At 32.8% G+C, this 14947-nt stretch overlaps 2 protein-coding genes across 2 annotated transcripts in view; one reads left to right on the forward strand and one right to left on the reverse strand.

Moving 5' to 3' along the window:
• Window positions 1-14947, reverse strand: part of LOC126693107 (co-chaperone protein p23-2) — a 58597-nt gene that overhangs the window by 6487 nt on the left and 37163 nt on the right. The window lies entirely within an intron of this gene.
• On the forward strand, window positions 1164-9700 carry LOC126690757 (uncharacterized). Its single transcript, XM_050385888.1, has 10 exons — window positions 1164-1225; window positions 2391-2619; window positions 5032-5133; window positions 5352-5521; window positions 6262-6395; window positions 6500-6674; window positions 7156-7714; window positions 8073-8185; window positions 8312-8555; window positions 9386-9700. Exons 1-10 carry the CDS (start codon window positions 1164-1166, stop codon window positions 9623-9625), a joined length of 2028 nt encoding a protein of 675 aa, XP_050241845.1. The 3' UTR covers window positions 9626-9700.

The raw sequence follows: 14947 nt of genomic DNA on the forward strand, positions 1-14947 counted from the left end.
ATTACCTCTGTTGTCTATTTTAATTACTAATTTCACCATATATAATATGCTTTGCTGTCTATATTAACAAAATTTATGAATTTCAAATATTTTAGACTAAAGTATTTTATGAATTAGTTAAATATTAAAAGCCCTATACCATCAAATTAGTTTCTAAAAAAAAAAAAAACCCTATCAAATTATTAATGAAAATAGACAATAAGGAAAACAATCTTCCCCTCTATTTATTTCATGGAAAAATCTCGTTGATAGCTTTCTGCGTCTTTCAGTATTTATTAGCATTAGAAAAAAAAGGAGTTAAAGGAAAAATATTTTTGATCAAAATAAAAAGTATAGCTTATTTTTAAGAGACTATTTTCCACTAAATTTTTGTTATTACACAAAAAATTAAATAAAGAAAGTTATGAGATTATTTTGTAACTCATTTGGGGTATGTTTATAATTCGCTTATTTTGCTGAAACTGAAAATTTTTTGTTGAAAATATTGTAGATAAATGTATAAGTTAGCTGAAATAGTATAGTAAGACTCATAAATAGTACCAAAAAGTACGGTAAGATCATAAATAGTAATAAAAATAAACTGAATAATAAAATAAGTTGGTTTTTTAATTTAAAGCCAAACGCACTCTTAAGATTACAATCAAACTTTCATCACCAAAAAAAAAAGTTGCAATCAAACATAAATGAAATAGTTTTTTTTAATATAAAAATGAAAACTTTTGTATACTTTGGGAGTATAATTCATCCCTCTCACAAATGAGTAGACCCTACTTATCATGGGTCTACCTCTCTGGGGAAAAAGTATACCCTTGTACAAAATAACAGCCCGTATAGAAAATAATAGCTTTTGGAAAAAAATGAGTTTGTAGTGTAACATATCCTTTTGATTTGGGCTGGGCTTCAGCTTAACACAATAGGCTTGGGCCGAAGTCAAATAGTGACACGTGGGGGTAGCAGGAGCTGTTGTGTTGCATGGCTATGGGCAACGTGGCAAAATATGAGAGAAGCATGTATGAGTCGTCAGTTTTTTTCTCCTACTAAAAAGGGAAAGGAAGCTACTACTTCTGCTGCTAAAAATGATTTTATTCATTCGGTTCGGTTTTTAATTTGCACAATTTAATCGCTGCGCGCAGCTTGATACTTTATGAAACCAACAGTCTTATATGGCCAATCTGAAGAAGCATCTTTCCTCCATAGCCAACGACGTTGTCCACAGATGTGCACTGTAACTCTCTCTCTCTCTCTCTCTTCTTTTTTATTATATTTATCTATATTTTTTTGAAAATGAATAAGTTTTAATTTGGTGCTCCTGCTACATCAACTTGTTGACCCGATCACTGCAGTAGTTTCATTTACTATATAATGTAAATATATATATATATATATATGTATGTATGTATATGAACGAGAAATTAACAATTCATCAAATTCAAGTCTATATAAATAACTAGAGTTCAACATTATGAAGAGTTTTCCCTGTAACCCTTGATATAATTCAAAATGCTCATTTCTGTCCACGCAACCCATCATTTTTTATTGTTGTTCTCCCAAATCACACATTAATTAAAGGGAGGGCGATCTTCTTCTTCTTCTTCTTCTTTTTAATTCATTAGTTGTTTATTTTGTGCTAAATTCATAATAATTAATTTTTATTTTTATACTATATGACTTGTTTGCGTTTGATAAAGCATATATGTTTAACGTTTCATATAGTGACATATTGTAACAACTCCACGAAAATGCTGATATACTACAAAATGACTTAATTTAGTCACAAATATCTATAAAGTCCAACCCAATCCAATGTGAGACTCACACAATACGCACACTCAATTAAGAAGGAACCTCAATTAATTGTGACTATACACACTCAATTAAGAAGGAGCCTCAATTAATTGTGACTATACTAATACTAATTCTTTCAAGTATAAGAACAAACTTGGCTAATTCTTCTCAAAAAAAAAAAAAAAGAATTGGCTAATTCAATAAACAAAACAAAACAAAAAAAAAAAAAAAAAAAAAAAAAAAAAAAAGCACAAACATGGCTAGTATTTTCCTTGATTCGTACTGTATATATTAATTAGTTGTCAGTTTTTTTTTTTTTTTTTTTTTTTTTGAGAAACTATTAGTTGTCAGTTAGTTCTAACAATATCAGCAATGATAACTAAAAGCTCCATTGGTTTTGGTATGCAATGTGTGTGCGTGACATGTTGGCCCACTTCTTTTATGGATTTAATTAATAGCTTAAGCTTTTGGGTTAGATATTTATCTACACAAATTAAGAAAAACCTAACTTTCTTTCCATTTGTTTCCAAAAGATTATTGTTATTTCTATTTTTCCTTCCATTCCCTTTAACTAAAATGATATTTATATATATGGTTTCTGCCAGGAAACTAGATACTAGCACGGATAACTTGGTGGAAGAGTTTGAAGCTGGATGGAACCCCGAAACTAATGGTTATTCAAGGAAATTTGTGGAATTTTGCAGTGCAAAGTCTCTTACATACATGTGCCAAAACATAGAAGAAAATATTAGCAATGGATCGTTTAGCCGGTTCACTTTCGACATGATGCTTGCTTGGGAGATGCCAAGCTCTACTGATGAGGAGGCTTGTATGGTGTGCTCTCTTTCTAAATTCTAATTGCTATATTAATTTATAATGTGAGGACGTACTGTTATGTACTTCTGATTTATGATTAATTAGCTACCATACGTGATGAAGCATGAAATTATCTGTTAATTATGATACTTGCTTAATGTAATATAATAATCTACATACACAAGTTATATGTAGATTGGTTTTTCGTGAAGATGACCTTTGTATTTATAGCACATCACGTTTAATGAACTAATAAAGCTATTCCTTTTAATGTAGAATCATCTGGTAGTTGCAGTAAGTGTTTGAAAGTCCTATTCAACATGCATTCCCCTCTATTAGTAAGGTGATTGATATGTGTTCATCCAAAAAAAAAAAAGTGATTGATATGTAGAAAACATTAGATTTGAGGTTCAATCCTTGTCTATACCAAAAATTGATTGGTATTTTGATTTGGTGATAAAAAAACTATCATCAGGAATCAACGTCATATGTTGAAACTCTCTAAAAAAAAATATTTATTTTTCAACCACATTAAAAAAGAATCTTAGTGATAACCTTTGCGCATTGTAGTAGATGGAATTGTAATTTCAATTTTTTTTTGTCAATAATCTCCTCTCTTATGTTTTCAATTGTTTCTTTCTATGTGGGTTTTAGTTAGCTCAACTGGTAAAGTCTCTAGTAGTTGAATGAGAGATCTGGGATTCAATTCCCGCCTACACAAAAAACCAATCGGTGTCTTAGTCCGATGATAAAGAGTTATTATCAGGAGTGGACGTCATAGGTTAAAACTATCTCAAAAAAAAAAAATTTGTTTCTCCTCCATGGCCCTATTTTCGCTCTCCTCCTTTTTTTGGGAGATCCTCTAGCTAGCACGCAAATAGGTAAATCTCAAGAAGCTATAAGTGTTGTATAAATAAACATGTGGCCTAGAATAGTTGAATAAAAAACTGAATCATGCATTCATCGCCAGAAAAGTGAGAATGTAATGTAAAGACTATATATTATTTTCATTATTTTATTTTAGGTTCAAATACCGGTCTTTAAACTTTAGTTTAAAGTTTAGTCACACAAGTGATTTTAGTCCATGAGTTTAAAAGCAACCACATTTAGTCCTATAAATGACGTTGCCCAACTACAAATGACACACCATCACTTCATTGTACACATTAGGGACAAAAAACACTAACTTTAAGTGTCCTAGGACTAAAATCGGTCACTCTATTAACTAACATTTAGAAACCAATGATATATTTTGGCCTTTAATTTATTTTCACACTTCTAAATGGTATTGAGAATGCAAGGTGGAGTTCAAAAGTATATTCAACGGAAAACTATTTAGTTATTGATATCTAGTGACAACAATATTTGGAAAAACTCCTAAACTACCAAATGCATGCTACACACTCACCCTTCCAATTGTTATTTTGTAAATTTCCCATCATATTATAGAATTATACCCTAGGGCAGGATATGTATAAGGCTGATTAAATTCATTTAAAAAGATGATATGGAAATTTCATTGTCAAAACAAAGAAGTCTCCCATCAAATTTTCAGTAATACACAGTCAAAAGATTTTTTTAAAACTAAAATAGTCATAAGAAAGTTTATTGACTATGTCACTATATTCTACCTGTTTTTTTTTTTTTTTTTTTAACTTCAAAATAAAGTGGGCTTAAAAGGTCAGTTGTACTTAATACTTCTTATATTCTAAGATAGTAGCTTGATATTGTCATATGGAAACCCCGCACCTAGATTGCCATCTGGAGTAGACTACAGAAAATAAATGTATTACCCTATACATATTGCATAACTCAACAATTTATTTTTGCTACTTTTTAACTAAATCAGTGTCAGGATCCTCTTTTTATTGCTCATTACTTAATGCTTGTTCAGCCATTTGCTTGATATGCCTTTCTCCTGCTGCTACAATAAATTTAATTTAATTTTAGTTCATGGCCTTTCTACTAGACTTATAACATTGTTGAAGGCAAACCATGCAATGGGAAATAGTATCTTAGGTCAATACGTTCTCCCATATGAAAGCCACATCATCACATAATTATTAAAGTCAAACTTCCACAAATTTGTCAGACCTTTTGGATAATGATGTGTTGCACTAGGCAAGCATCAATTTTGATTAATGAAGCTCAACTTGGGTAGGCTAAGACTAGATGTGCCACATTTGTTTAAAACGTTTTGCTTAGTTTTAAATGGTAGAAAATAGATACTAATTACACGATAAAAGTATACATATCAATCATCTTCACCATAAATCCGCTTGAGTGATCTTAACTTCTATTTTTCTAATACAAATGGACATCATTTATATTTTGTGCCTTTTTTAACTACTGGGTTTTTCTTTTCCTTTTTCCCCTCTCATATCTCCCAATTATTTATTTAGTTATGTTGTTGTTTTATGGTGTTTGTAGGAATGTGTGGCAAAGGAGAAAGAAGAGGGGAAGGTATCCGTAAAAGTGACTCAAGAACAAGATGATATTCCTCTTTTTTATTCAGACATCATGCCACTCCTTGTAAGCTACCCCTCATTAATTATTGTTACCATGGAGCAAGCATTACTTTTCTTCAGAATTAGCCTACATCATGAAATATACCTCATGAAGCTAATGGAATTTAAGTTCAAGCAAAGTTGAGACATGAAAATGGGATACTTTAATGATATAGCCACATAGGTATCAGTAAATCTCCAAATTAATTTTATTTGGACTTACTTTGTGCACTATGTTGGTAGGTTGATAACGAGCCTAATGTTGGAGAAGATGCATTTGCGTGGTTGGGATCACTAGTTCCATTAGTTGCAGATCTTGTTAATGGAAGATTTACCTTCGAAACTCTAACAGCACCCACAGGCAACCGGCTGCATTTTCCTGCATACGACAAATATCTAAAAGAAATTGACAAGTAATTTAACCTCATGTAATATTTTTTTTTTCTACACCAATTATGTTGTTGGAGAATAGGTATAACACTTTTAAGGGGTAAAATTGGTTGGTTGAAAATAGGGATTACCTAATTCTGCATTAGACAGGGGAACCACATAACAACACTGTTCATGCCTGATTTTCATCTGAATCCATTTTAGGTCAATATAATTCATTTTTCTGGTTATACCTGGCACAAAGTCTATAAAACAGGCTTAAGTTTAGATATCATGCTGTTATATGACTTCTTTTGCCCTTTTTCTTTCCCTCCAAGTCAAACAAGGTAGATTGGTAATAATTTTCTGCCCCCAAGTGGTATAGATGGTTGTGATCATAAGGGTACATTGAATAGATCATCTGAGCACGCACAATAATATACTTTTATTTCTTTAGACTCCATGAGTTTTGAACCTGAATTTAGTTGAAAGCATATTTTTCTATTAGCTATTGAGATATAACTTTTTTTTAAGCTTTAATTTAAACTACTTAGTTGAGAAATTGGCTTTTTTTTTTTAGATTAAGAAAAAAAAATTATATACATCTTTTATGAAATATACACTTTTTAGGCTGAGTAGTCTTCTTCTTTGAGGGGAATGGAAGATTACTATCTAATTTATTTTTCTTTAAAATAAAAATAAAAAGTGTTGATGATGCTATAATACACCATTTGAAATAGCACTTCTAAATCACATTACCTTGTGGAATTCTTGTTTTTTGTAGATGCATAAAACATTTGCAAAAACAAGCGCCACCAAATGGCGTTGATCTAGGGGATGATGAATTTATATTGCATGTCGAGGGAACTGCAAGCTCGCAGAGAGTGGTGCGCCACATTGGAGCAACAAGTTGGCCTGGTTTGTCTCATAATTTTGTTTTATTAGTGACCAATTAGAATGTTATTATATTTAATTATGTACATGATTATTGCTTAAAGTTATCACGAAGGTTGTTTGTCCAGGTAAGCTTACACTAACAAATTATGCTCTCTACTTTGAGGCTTCTGGAGTTGTAACATATGAAGATGCCCTTAAAATAGACCTTTCTGAGAACAAGGAACATAGTGTGAGACCAGTTTCCACAGGCCCATGGGGTGCTCCACTTTTTGACAAGGCCATACTGTATGAGTCTGAATCGTAAGGATACTTTCATATACATTAAAAAGTATTAACATTGGAATTAGGATACTTTCATATACATTAAAAAGTATTAACATTGGAATTTGGAACTCACATATGCTCTCAATAGTAGATAAGCTTGCTTATATGCTGGTGTTTTAAGGGGGCACATCTCTTCTAGTTTCCCTATTTGTTGGGAAAAATATGACAAACAATAAGTAGTAGTATCAATTTGTGTATCACAATAATTGATTCTTAGAAGGACCGCATTATTGCTAAACAACTACAACTTGTGTGGGCCATTAGAGCATCCAAATCAATAGTTTAGGAGTGGTGATAATTTTTATCTAGATTGTTAAAAACAAGGATACATCATCCTTTAAATAGTGACCTCATGCATAGACATGCCTAAATGCATCACAAATAGGCAAGTTTGTCAATTACATCTAAATTTTTGCAATCATGATTTGTAACCATTACTTACATGCCAATCTTCTAGATCTGAGGGAATTGTACTAGAGTTTCCTGAGATGACAAGCTCCACAAGGCGGGACCATTGGCTTGCACTCATTAAGGAGATTATGTTTATGCACCAGTTCTTATTAAAATATAAGGTGGAATGTCCAATACAAGCATGGGAAATGCATGCAAGGACAATATTGGGTATCATAAGGCTCCATGCTGCAAGAGAAATGCTAAGAATATCGCCCCCTACTCCAACAAAATTCTTGATTTTTGCATTGCTTGATGAGCTACCAAAGGGAGATTATATACTAGGACAACTCGTGGACAGTCTGAAGAAGATCAACAGTGGACACCCATGCAGTGCAAGTTCAACCCTCAAAAATATGAACATGTCATTGTCAATCATCTCAAGTGTAGAAGTAAAAGAAATTGGTGAGGAAAATGTGTGTGCAAGTGGCCTAGATGACAACAACTCCTCACTTGAGATTGCTATTAATCAAGCTAGAGAAGAAGAAAAGAAAATTGTCATTGCCAAAGCTACCACTAAGGAGTTGAAAGAGGAAGGAATCACTGAAAGTACCCTTGTTTTTATGGTAAGTACATAACAACAAACTATGGAAGCTGGGTAAGCAGCAAAAATGCAAAAGTCATGATATGCAGTAATTTTTATACTTATTTCCCTAAAAAAAGGGGTTTTGGGTTGGGGGAATTGGGCTACAACACCTCGAAGTTTTAGGAAAGAAATGAACATTACCTAACATTATTGGTCATGCATTGGCTAGTCTAGGCCAACCAATAATAAGTTTGGCTGGTTTAAATTTATTTTATATACTTTGGTTCAATCCTATTTTCTAGGCATAAACAAAACGTTAGTACGTTTTTCAATTGATCAAATGTATTAAATGTGCTTCTTAAAAGAAACTCATGGGTGGTCCTAATGTTGATATTTAGGAGCTACTAAAGCCACTTAAAGGTGTGTTACTTTGGTTTGAAGAAATTTTCACATGGGAAAGACCAGTAACTACCCTTGTTGTCTTTGCTGCTACTCTTCTAATCACATACAAGTAAGTTGTTTGTCATATCATTTATAGTTTGCATTTGTTTTGGAAGAAATTTTAAGGTGCTTAATATGTCCATCGATCTAGTAAGTTGTGAAGGAATATATAGTTAACAATATCTTGGCATCTTAGGGAGTGGCTTGGCAAGGCAAGTGCATTTTTCTTTTTATGGGTGGTAGCAAAGATGATCCAAGCTAGACAAAAAAAAATTAATGACAAATGCAAAGAGATTGTAGTCTCCTCAGCCTCTGACCAGACTACAATGGAGAGCATAGTCTCGGCTCAACACGGATTACAAACTATTCATCAGGTGGTGCAGATAGCAAATATAGCATTATTGAAATTATGGTCAATATTGATTTCAAAGGCTCGTAAGGTACTATGGTACAAACCTATGCATTCACTTTCATTCTACTATAGATTTTTTGGCACATAAAATTGTTCTATTGTTTGCATACTTTGTATTAGTAGAACTAATAATGTTGTTGAGTAAAAAGGAAGTTTCCCTGTCTTTGTTATGCCATCAGTAATCCAATAAAAATTATATAGGTTAGTTCTTTAATAAAAAGAAATAATTCTATTTTGCCTTCTCATCAATTAGATTGAAGGTGAAGCTAGATTGATTTTGAAGTAGCTTGCACAAAATTTTGATGAAATGGAACTTGTGTTATGGGCTTTAGATAAGCAAGGTAATGACAACTTGTTGAAAAACAAGAACAATGATTTAGCAATAAGCAGCTCTTTCAATTGTTGATATTAGATAGGAATTTAGTTCATTTGAAACTTTTTTTTAAAGGGAAAAATGAGATGTAGGAAAGCTGTAATGCTCTTTTTATTGCTGAGAAGCTGGTAGGAGGAGAATATGTTGAATGTTACAAGTGTGGAATTAAATGTCATTTGTAGCATTTAGGAACTACTCCTCCATCCTCAAAAACAAGTAAACAACAATATTGTTGAATTGTGATACATAACATTAGAATAAGGTCAAGGTAGAATATGGAAAGTAACAAATTTGTGAATTTCTTCTAGCTCTTAGATTAGCTACTCATGCCAGTAACTAGTACAACTTGAATTTTTTAAGGTTTTTATTATTTATTTAGAATTTAAAAGTCTTGAAATAAATATTTTTAGTTGCATGATTATGCTTCTTCATGTATTATTCTATCAATTTCAGTTGCATTAAACTTGTTTTTCCCTTGGTTGCAGCACGCAGATATAGTAATGATATCAATGATTGGATTAGCAATTTTACTTGCAATAGTACCAATGAAGTTCATCATTATGGCTATCACTTTGTATTGCTTCTCCATGACATCAAAACTAGGGAAGCAAGTGGGCAACAACCAAGGAAACAGACGACTGCAAGAATGGTGGGACTCAATTCCAGTTATCCCAGTTCGTGTTGTAGACAAGCCTGTGGATAGCCCTACATGCAAATCTATGTGATATCATATTCAATATCATATGTAGTTTTTCTCTTATTGCTTGTGTTGGCAGTTATGACTCCTAGAATGTGCAATCTTTCAGCGACGTATTGTCTAGACTGAAATAAATTTATGAGCATAGGTACTTATATGCATGTCTCTACAATTTTTTTGTGAAGAATGTGTCAATGTACAAGTCACATATCCTACACATGATTTTTCTCTTCTTTTTTTTTTTTTTTTTTTTTGGTTTTTGACATTTGCTTTGGAAAGAATTTATGCATTTAATCTGAATTAACAGACTTATACTCTTACTCATCTATCACCTTCTATGGACTACTATAGAAGTCCAAAATGATTAACATGAATTTTGTAATAATAAAATGTGTTGGAAAATGTGCTCTAAATCTCTTTTTTTTAAAACAGATTCAAGTTAGCCTCGTGTCTAGCAATGTGTCTAGTAAAGTCTCTCGATATTGAATAAAAAATCTAGATTCGAATTCTATCTACTCGAAAAATCAATGGTTGTTTTAGCTTGATGATAAAGAACAATCATTATGGCTGAATTTCTATCCTATCTATTCTTATCTATTTAAATTAACCTTAAGCCTTTTGATTTTGCCATTATAAAAATAAAAATAAAAACGAGTCTATAATATTATTAGCCTATTGTACTTGTTTTCTTTTTTCTTTACTTAAAAAAAAAAAAAGTAAAAGTCAACATTAAGTGTGCTTTTGAATACAGCTTATTTTGCTGAAAACTGAAAACAATAAAAAAATAATTTTTTTATTGTTTGACACTATTCATTGGCCTAAATACATAGTTCATGGCCAATGAACAGTGCATAACACGCTGGTTAAAATTTAAAAAAAAAAAAAAAAAAAAAGGGCTTGAAATGCGGACACGCAATACAAACAGACCTTAAGTGTTTGTTTGGGAACAGTTTATATAGTTAAAACTAAAAATTTTTTACTTAAAGTACTGTAGATAAAGCTAAAATAGTACAGTTAAACTCATGAATAGTACTAAAAAGTACAATAAGATCTATGAATAGTAGTAAAAATAAGCTGAATAGTAAAAAAAACTAGCTTTTTAAGCCAACGCTAAACGCACACTAAAAGGAATTTTCTCACTTTTAATTGAACTTTCCAATACCACAGAACACTCTTTACCTCTATCGCTGTAAATTTATTGTAATTCAAATTATTTTTATTTATTTTCAAAATAAAACAAACATGGCAGTTGAAAGACAAGTCATTCTCACTCCTTAGTTGGCCCTCATCCAAATGGCTCCAACAAAAGCCCTGATATGACGATATACTATCATTGTTTTTATCCTACTCAATTCTGAAAAATGGTAGTTGAAAGCAAGGTTTTCAAACCCCTACCGGACCGGGAGGTCAGACCGTGAAAACCGAGAACCATAATGAAAATCGGTTTTTTAAGCATAAAGAACCAAATTTTTTGTTAATTCCGTGAACCTCTAAAACCGGGGTTGGACCACACGAACCGGTGGCAAGAACCGTGAACCCCTTAGCATTTTTTTTTTATTTATAAAAACAACTTAACACAATTTATTCTACTTAATTAAATTATCCATCTCTTACAAGGAATAAAAAAAAAATTATAATTAAAATCCTTCAAAGATATTCAACTTTACTTCAAAAATTAATCATAAATTTTAATGTTTTTATGGTTATTATTTTATTTTATTAACTTTCTTATTTAATTATTAAATATATACTTAAAATCATTAAATTTCCCTCACATATATAGATATATTGTCAATTTTGCTAGTTTTATAAACTTAATATCTATATTTAGGCTTTAATTAATTATTAAATTAATTATAACGTCATCACGATTCGACCCCGGTTCGACCTCAAAAACCTTGAACCTCTCCCTTTTACGGTTCAATGAACAGTCTGGGTCTGAAAACCTTAATCTTTATTAGATGCAAATCTGAATATTTTAAAGTTAAAAACTGATTTGTATCTTTCTTAAATACAAATCTGATTTTTCTTTAACATATGCAGATTTTGAAATAAAGAAAAAGATTATAAACATGATTGTGTTTGTGTTTGTTTTATTTAATTCATGCTGCATAAATTTAAATTATGTGTGAAACTCTCTCTTTAAAAAATCTTTTTCATTCTTTTACAACATAAAAACAGATCTGATTTTTCTGTTATCAAAAAACCATCTTTTTTATTATCATAAAACAGATCTGATCTTTTACAAACCAAAAAAAAAATCTTTTTTTTTTTTTTAGTTCTAAAATAACAGATATGATACTTTTCAAATCAAAAGACTTTATTTTATGTAATAAACACAGATCTGAATTTTTATCTCCAAAAACCACTTTTTTCTTCATACTACAAAACAAATCTGATGTTTTGACAAATCAAAATCAATTTTTTTTTACCAACCAAAATAGATCTGATTCTTTTCAAAAGAAGAGACTTCATTCATAAATAAACTTATGTGATTTAATTTTTGATTCACATGTTCAACATATCATTCATGACATGTATAAAAAGGTACATAAGTCATAAGAGTTTAGAAGACCAGACTTTGTCTGGGTGGAATGGGTGCCTAACACTTTCCCATTCTATAACCTAGCCTCCAAATTTAGGTCTTTGGATAAGTAGATCTAGCCATGTCTTTATTTTATTTTGGGTAGAATGTAACTAGGACAAAAAGGCATGTAATTATTTGGTAGTTTGTAACTAGGACTCAAAGCTATGTAATTTTTCAATTTTTCAATTATGTAATTTTTTATTCAATCAATGAAGAGAACAATTCAGTCATGTATATATTTTTTCTTATTTTTTATAAAAATAAAAATAAAATAAGTGGTGACTCTACACCACTTACCCAAAAATAGAAGTGCCCTAAAAAGCACTCCAAAAATCTCTCTTTTTTTTTAAGGCAATTTTCCCGGTCTCTCACAGTGGCAACTCCGCTTGGGAAGTCGAGGGCTAAGCTTCGTATTAGACTTAAGTGACCAAATGTGTACCCTTGTTCTGCATGGTCTTGCATGATATTGTTGTTTGTTTGTTTGTTTATGTTTGATGGGATGTTGCATGATATTATGGTGTATGGTATTTTGTTGTTTGTATTGTTTGTTAAAATCTTTCCCTAACTGTCATAATGTATGCCATTCAAACAAATATGTATGCACCCATTTTCAACAACTTGTGGTGGTAGTAACCATGGATCACTGGTCTTCATTAGATTCAGGTACCCAGTGGCAAACTCACCAACTCATAGCCTAAAGTCACTGGATCATTTCCTGTTAACTGTAAAGGATAGACCATGTCGTTTGGACCAATGCAATGTTCATTATATTACAAGTTGGGAGGTGTAACGTCCTAGCTATGGGAAACAATGAAACAACAAACCCACCCTACAACATAATGACTTAGAACCTACCCTTAGGTCAATCCCAATTAAAATTGCATTGCATGTTATGTGTGTTTGTCTTGGTTGATTGATGGATGTGGATGGGGTCTTAACTTTGATTAACCTGACCAAGCCTGTCATTAGGGGAGAGTCTGGTCAAGATCTAAAGGAAGGCTACAAAGAGAAACTAAGCTCGACACTCAAGCTAGTAGCTCCAGTTCCAAGCCTATCACTCCCATCACAATACTGAAGCCTAAAAGCATAGAAGAAACTCCATTGTTGCAACATCACAATCCCATCTTTGACCTCCAAGACAGTTCAAGCCATAAGAAGTTTGAAGCTCCTAGTAGTATGGCGGAAGAGGGAGAACACCCAAACACAGAGGAACCCATGAACACCCAAAAGCTACTCAATACTATGTTAGCTAGTCAGATTCAGCTGAGGGAAGACATGAACCGTATGATGCAACAATTTTAGAATTCGAAGAGTAATCAAAAGGAGGACAAGACTGATCATGATCCATCAGCTGGAAAGAGTGAAAAGAAGATCAATGAGAGGATGAATAAAATGGAGGAGATGATTAGAAGAGCCCGTAAGATGGAGGAACTTATGGACTACGATACCCTTTCACTTTCCCCTAATGCGAGGCTACCACCCAAGTTCAAGATGCCAAGCTTGGACAAATTTGATGGGACCAACTACCCAAAGTCCCATCTAAAGATGTATATGAGGGCTATGCAGCCCTTAGGTGTGACCAAAGAAGTAGTTGCTCAGATGTTCCAAAACACACTGACCGGAGCTGCTCTTAGGTGGTTTCTTAATCTGGATGATGCAAGGGCAAGAAATTGGGAGAACATCTGCCAAGAGTTTCACAAGCAATACAAGTATAATATAGAAGTAGACATCTCAAGGAGAGACTTCGAGACCACTAAGCAAGAACCAAAAGAATCCTTCTCTACTTTCATTACCAAATGGAGAGGCAAGGCAGCACAGATGATAAGTAGGCCAAGTGAGGAGGAACAGTTAGCCATGGTTGTAAAGAATTTATTGCCTGCATACCACAAATGTTTTTTTGCACAATACTTTCCTAATTTTAAAGCTTTAATTGCTGCTGGAACCCAAATTGAGGATGCAATAGACAATGGAACTATAAAGACTTATGACCCACCAAGGTTTAAAAAGAACGTAGGATTTAATTTTCAGGTTGCAGAAATTTCCAACATCCATAAAAATGATCCTTATCAACTGATTGCACCCATTGCACTTGTGCAATTACCACAAGTACCTAGACCTAAGAGGGAATTTCATGAGTTGTACATGCCCATGAGCCAAGTGTATGACAAGCTCAAAGCAAAAGGGGTACTGAAACCCTTAGATCCAAGACCAATTCCAAACCCCTTGCCCTCAAGGTTTAATGTGAATTAAAGATGTGCTTACCACCAAGGCCTTGGTCATGAAACTGGCCGTTGTTTCACCCTTCATCATGCAATTCAGGACCTAATAGATAATAAGGTGATTGCATTGCCTACAAGGCCTAGCATCACTAACAATCCCTTGCCCAATCACAATTTTGGGAAAGGATCGAGAATTAATTGCTTGATGGCTGAAGAAGAAAACAAGGAATACCCATCTAACTTGATCTATGACCTACCCGAATGCTTCACGATGACATGGGATGAACTAATGGATAGGACGTCTATCACCACCACAGGATATGACATATGGAATGAAATACCAGAACCCAAGAATTACCAAACATCCACAAATGGGGGGAGACACTTCGAACCCCAATCAAACTACCCAACATCCACAAATGGGAGGAGACACTTCGTACCCTAAGAATATGGCCAAACACCTACAAATGGGGGGAAATACTTCAAACCCCAAGACATTAATCCCAATGATCCAACTAAAATTGCCCACATCACAAGGGGGGAG

The sequence above is a fragment of the Quercus robur genome, chromosome 7, assembly GCF_932294415.1.
Source record: "Quercus robur chromosome 7, dhQueRobu3.1, whole genome shotgun sequence".
Classification (NCBI taxonomy): domain Eukaryota; kingdom Viridiplantae; phylum Streptophyta; class Magnoliopsida; order Fagales; family Fagaceae; genus Quercus; species Quercus robur.

What these genes read in the sequence shown, in the direction of transcription:
- LOC126690757 (XM_050385888.1), top strand. Translation starts at nt 1,164, where the DNA reads ATGGCCAATCTGAAGAAGCATCTTTCCTCCATAGCCAACGACGTTGTC. An exon ending in ATACTGTATGAGTCTGAATC is followed by an intron (nt 6,675 to 7,155) that starts GTAAGGATACTT and finishes CCAATCTTCTAG; the next exon opens with ATCTGAGGGAATTGTACTAG. An exon ending in AAAGTACCCTTGTTTTTATG is followed by an intron (nt 7,715 to 8,072) that starts GTAAGTACATAA and finishes GTTGATATTTAG; the next exon opens with GAGCTACTAAAGCCACTTAA.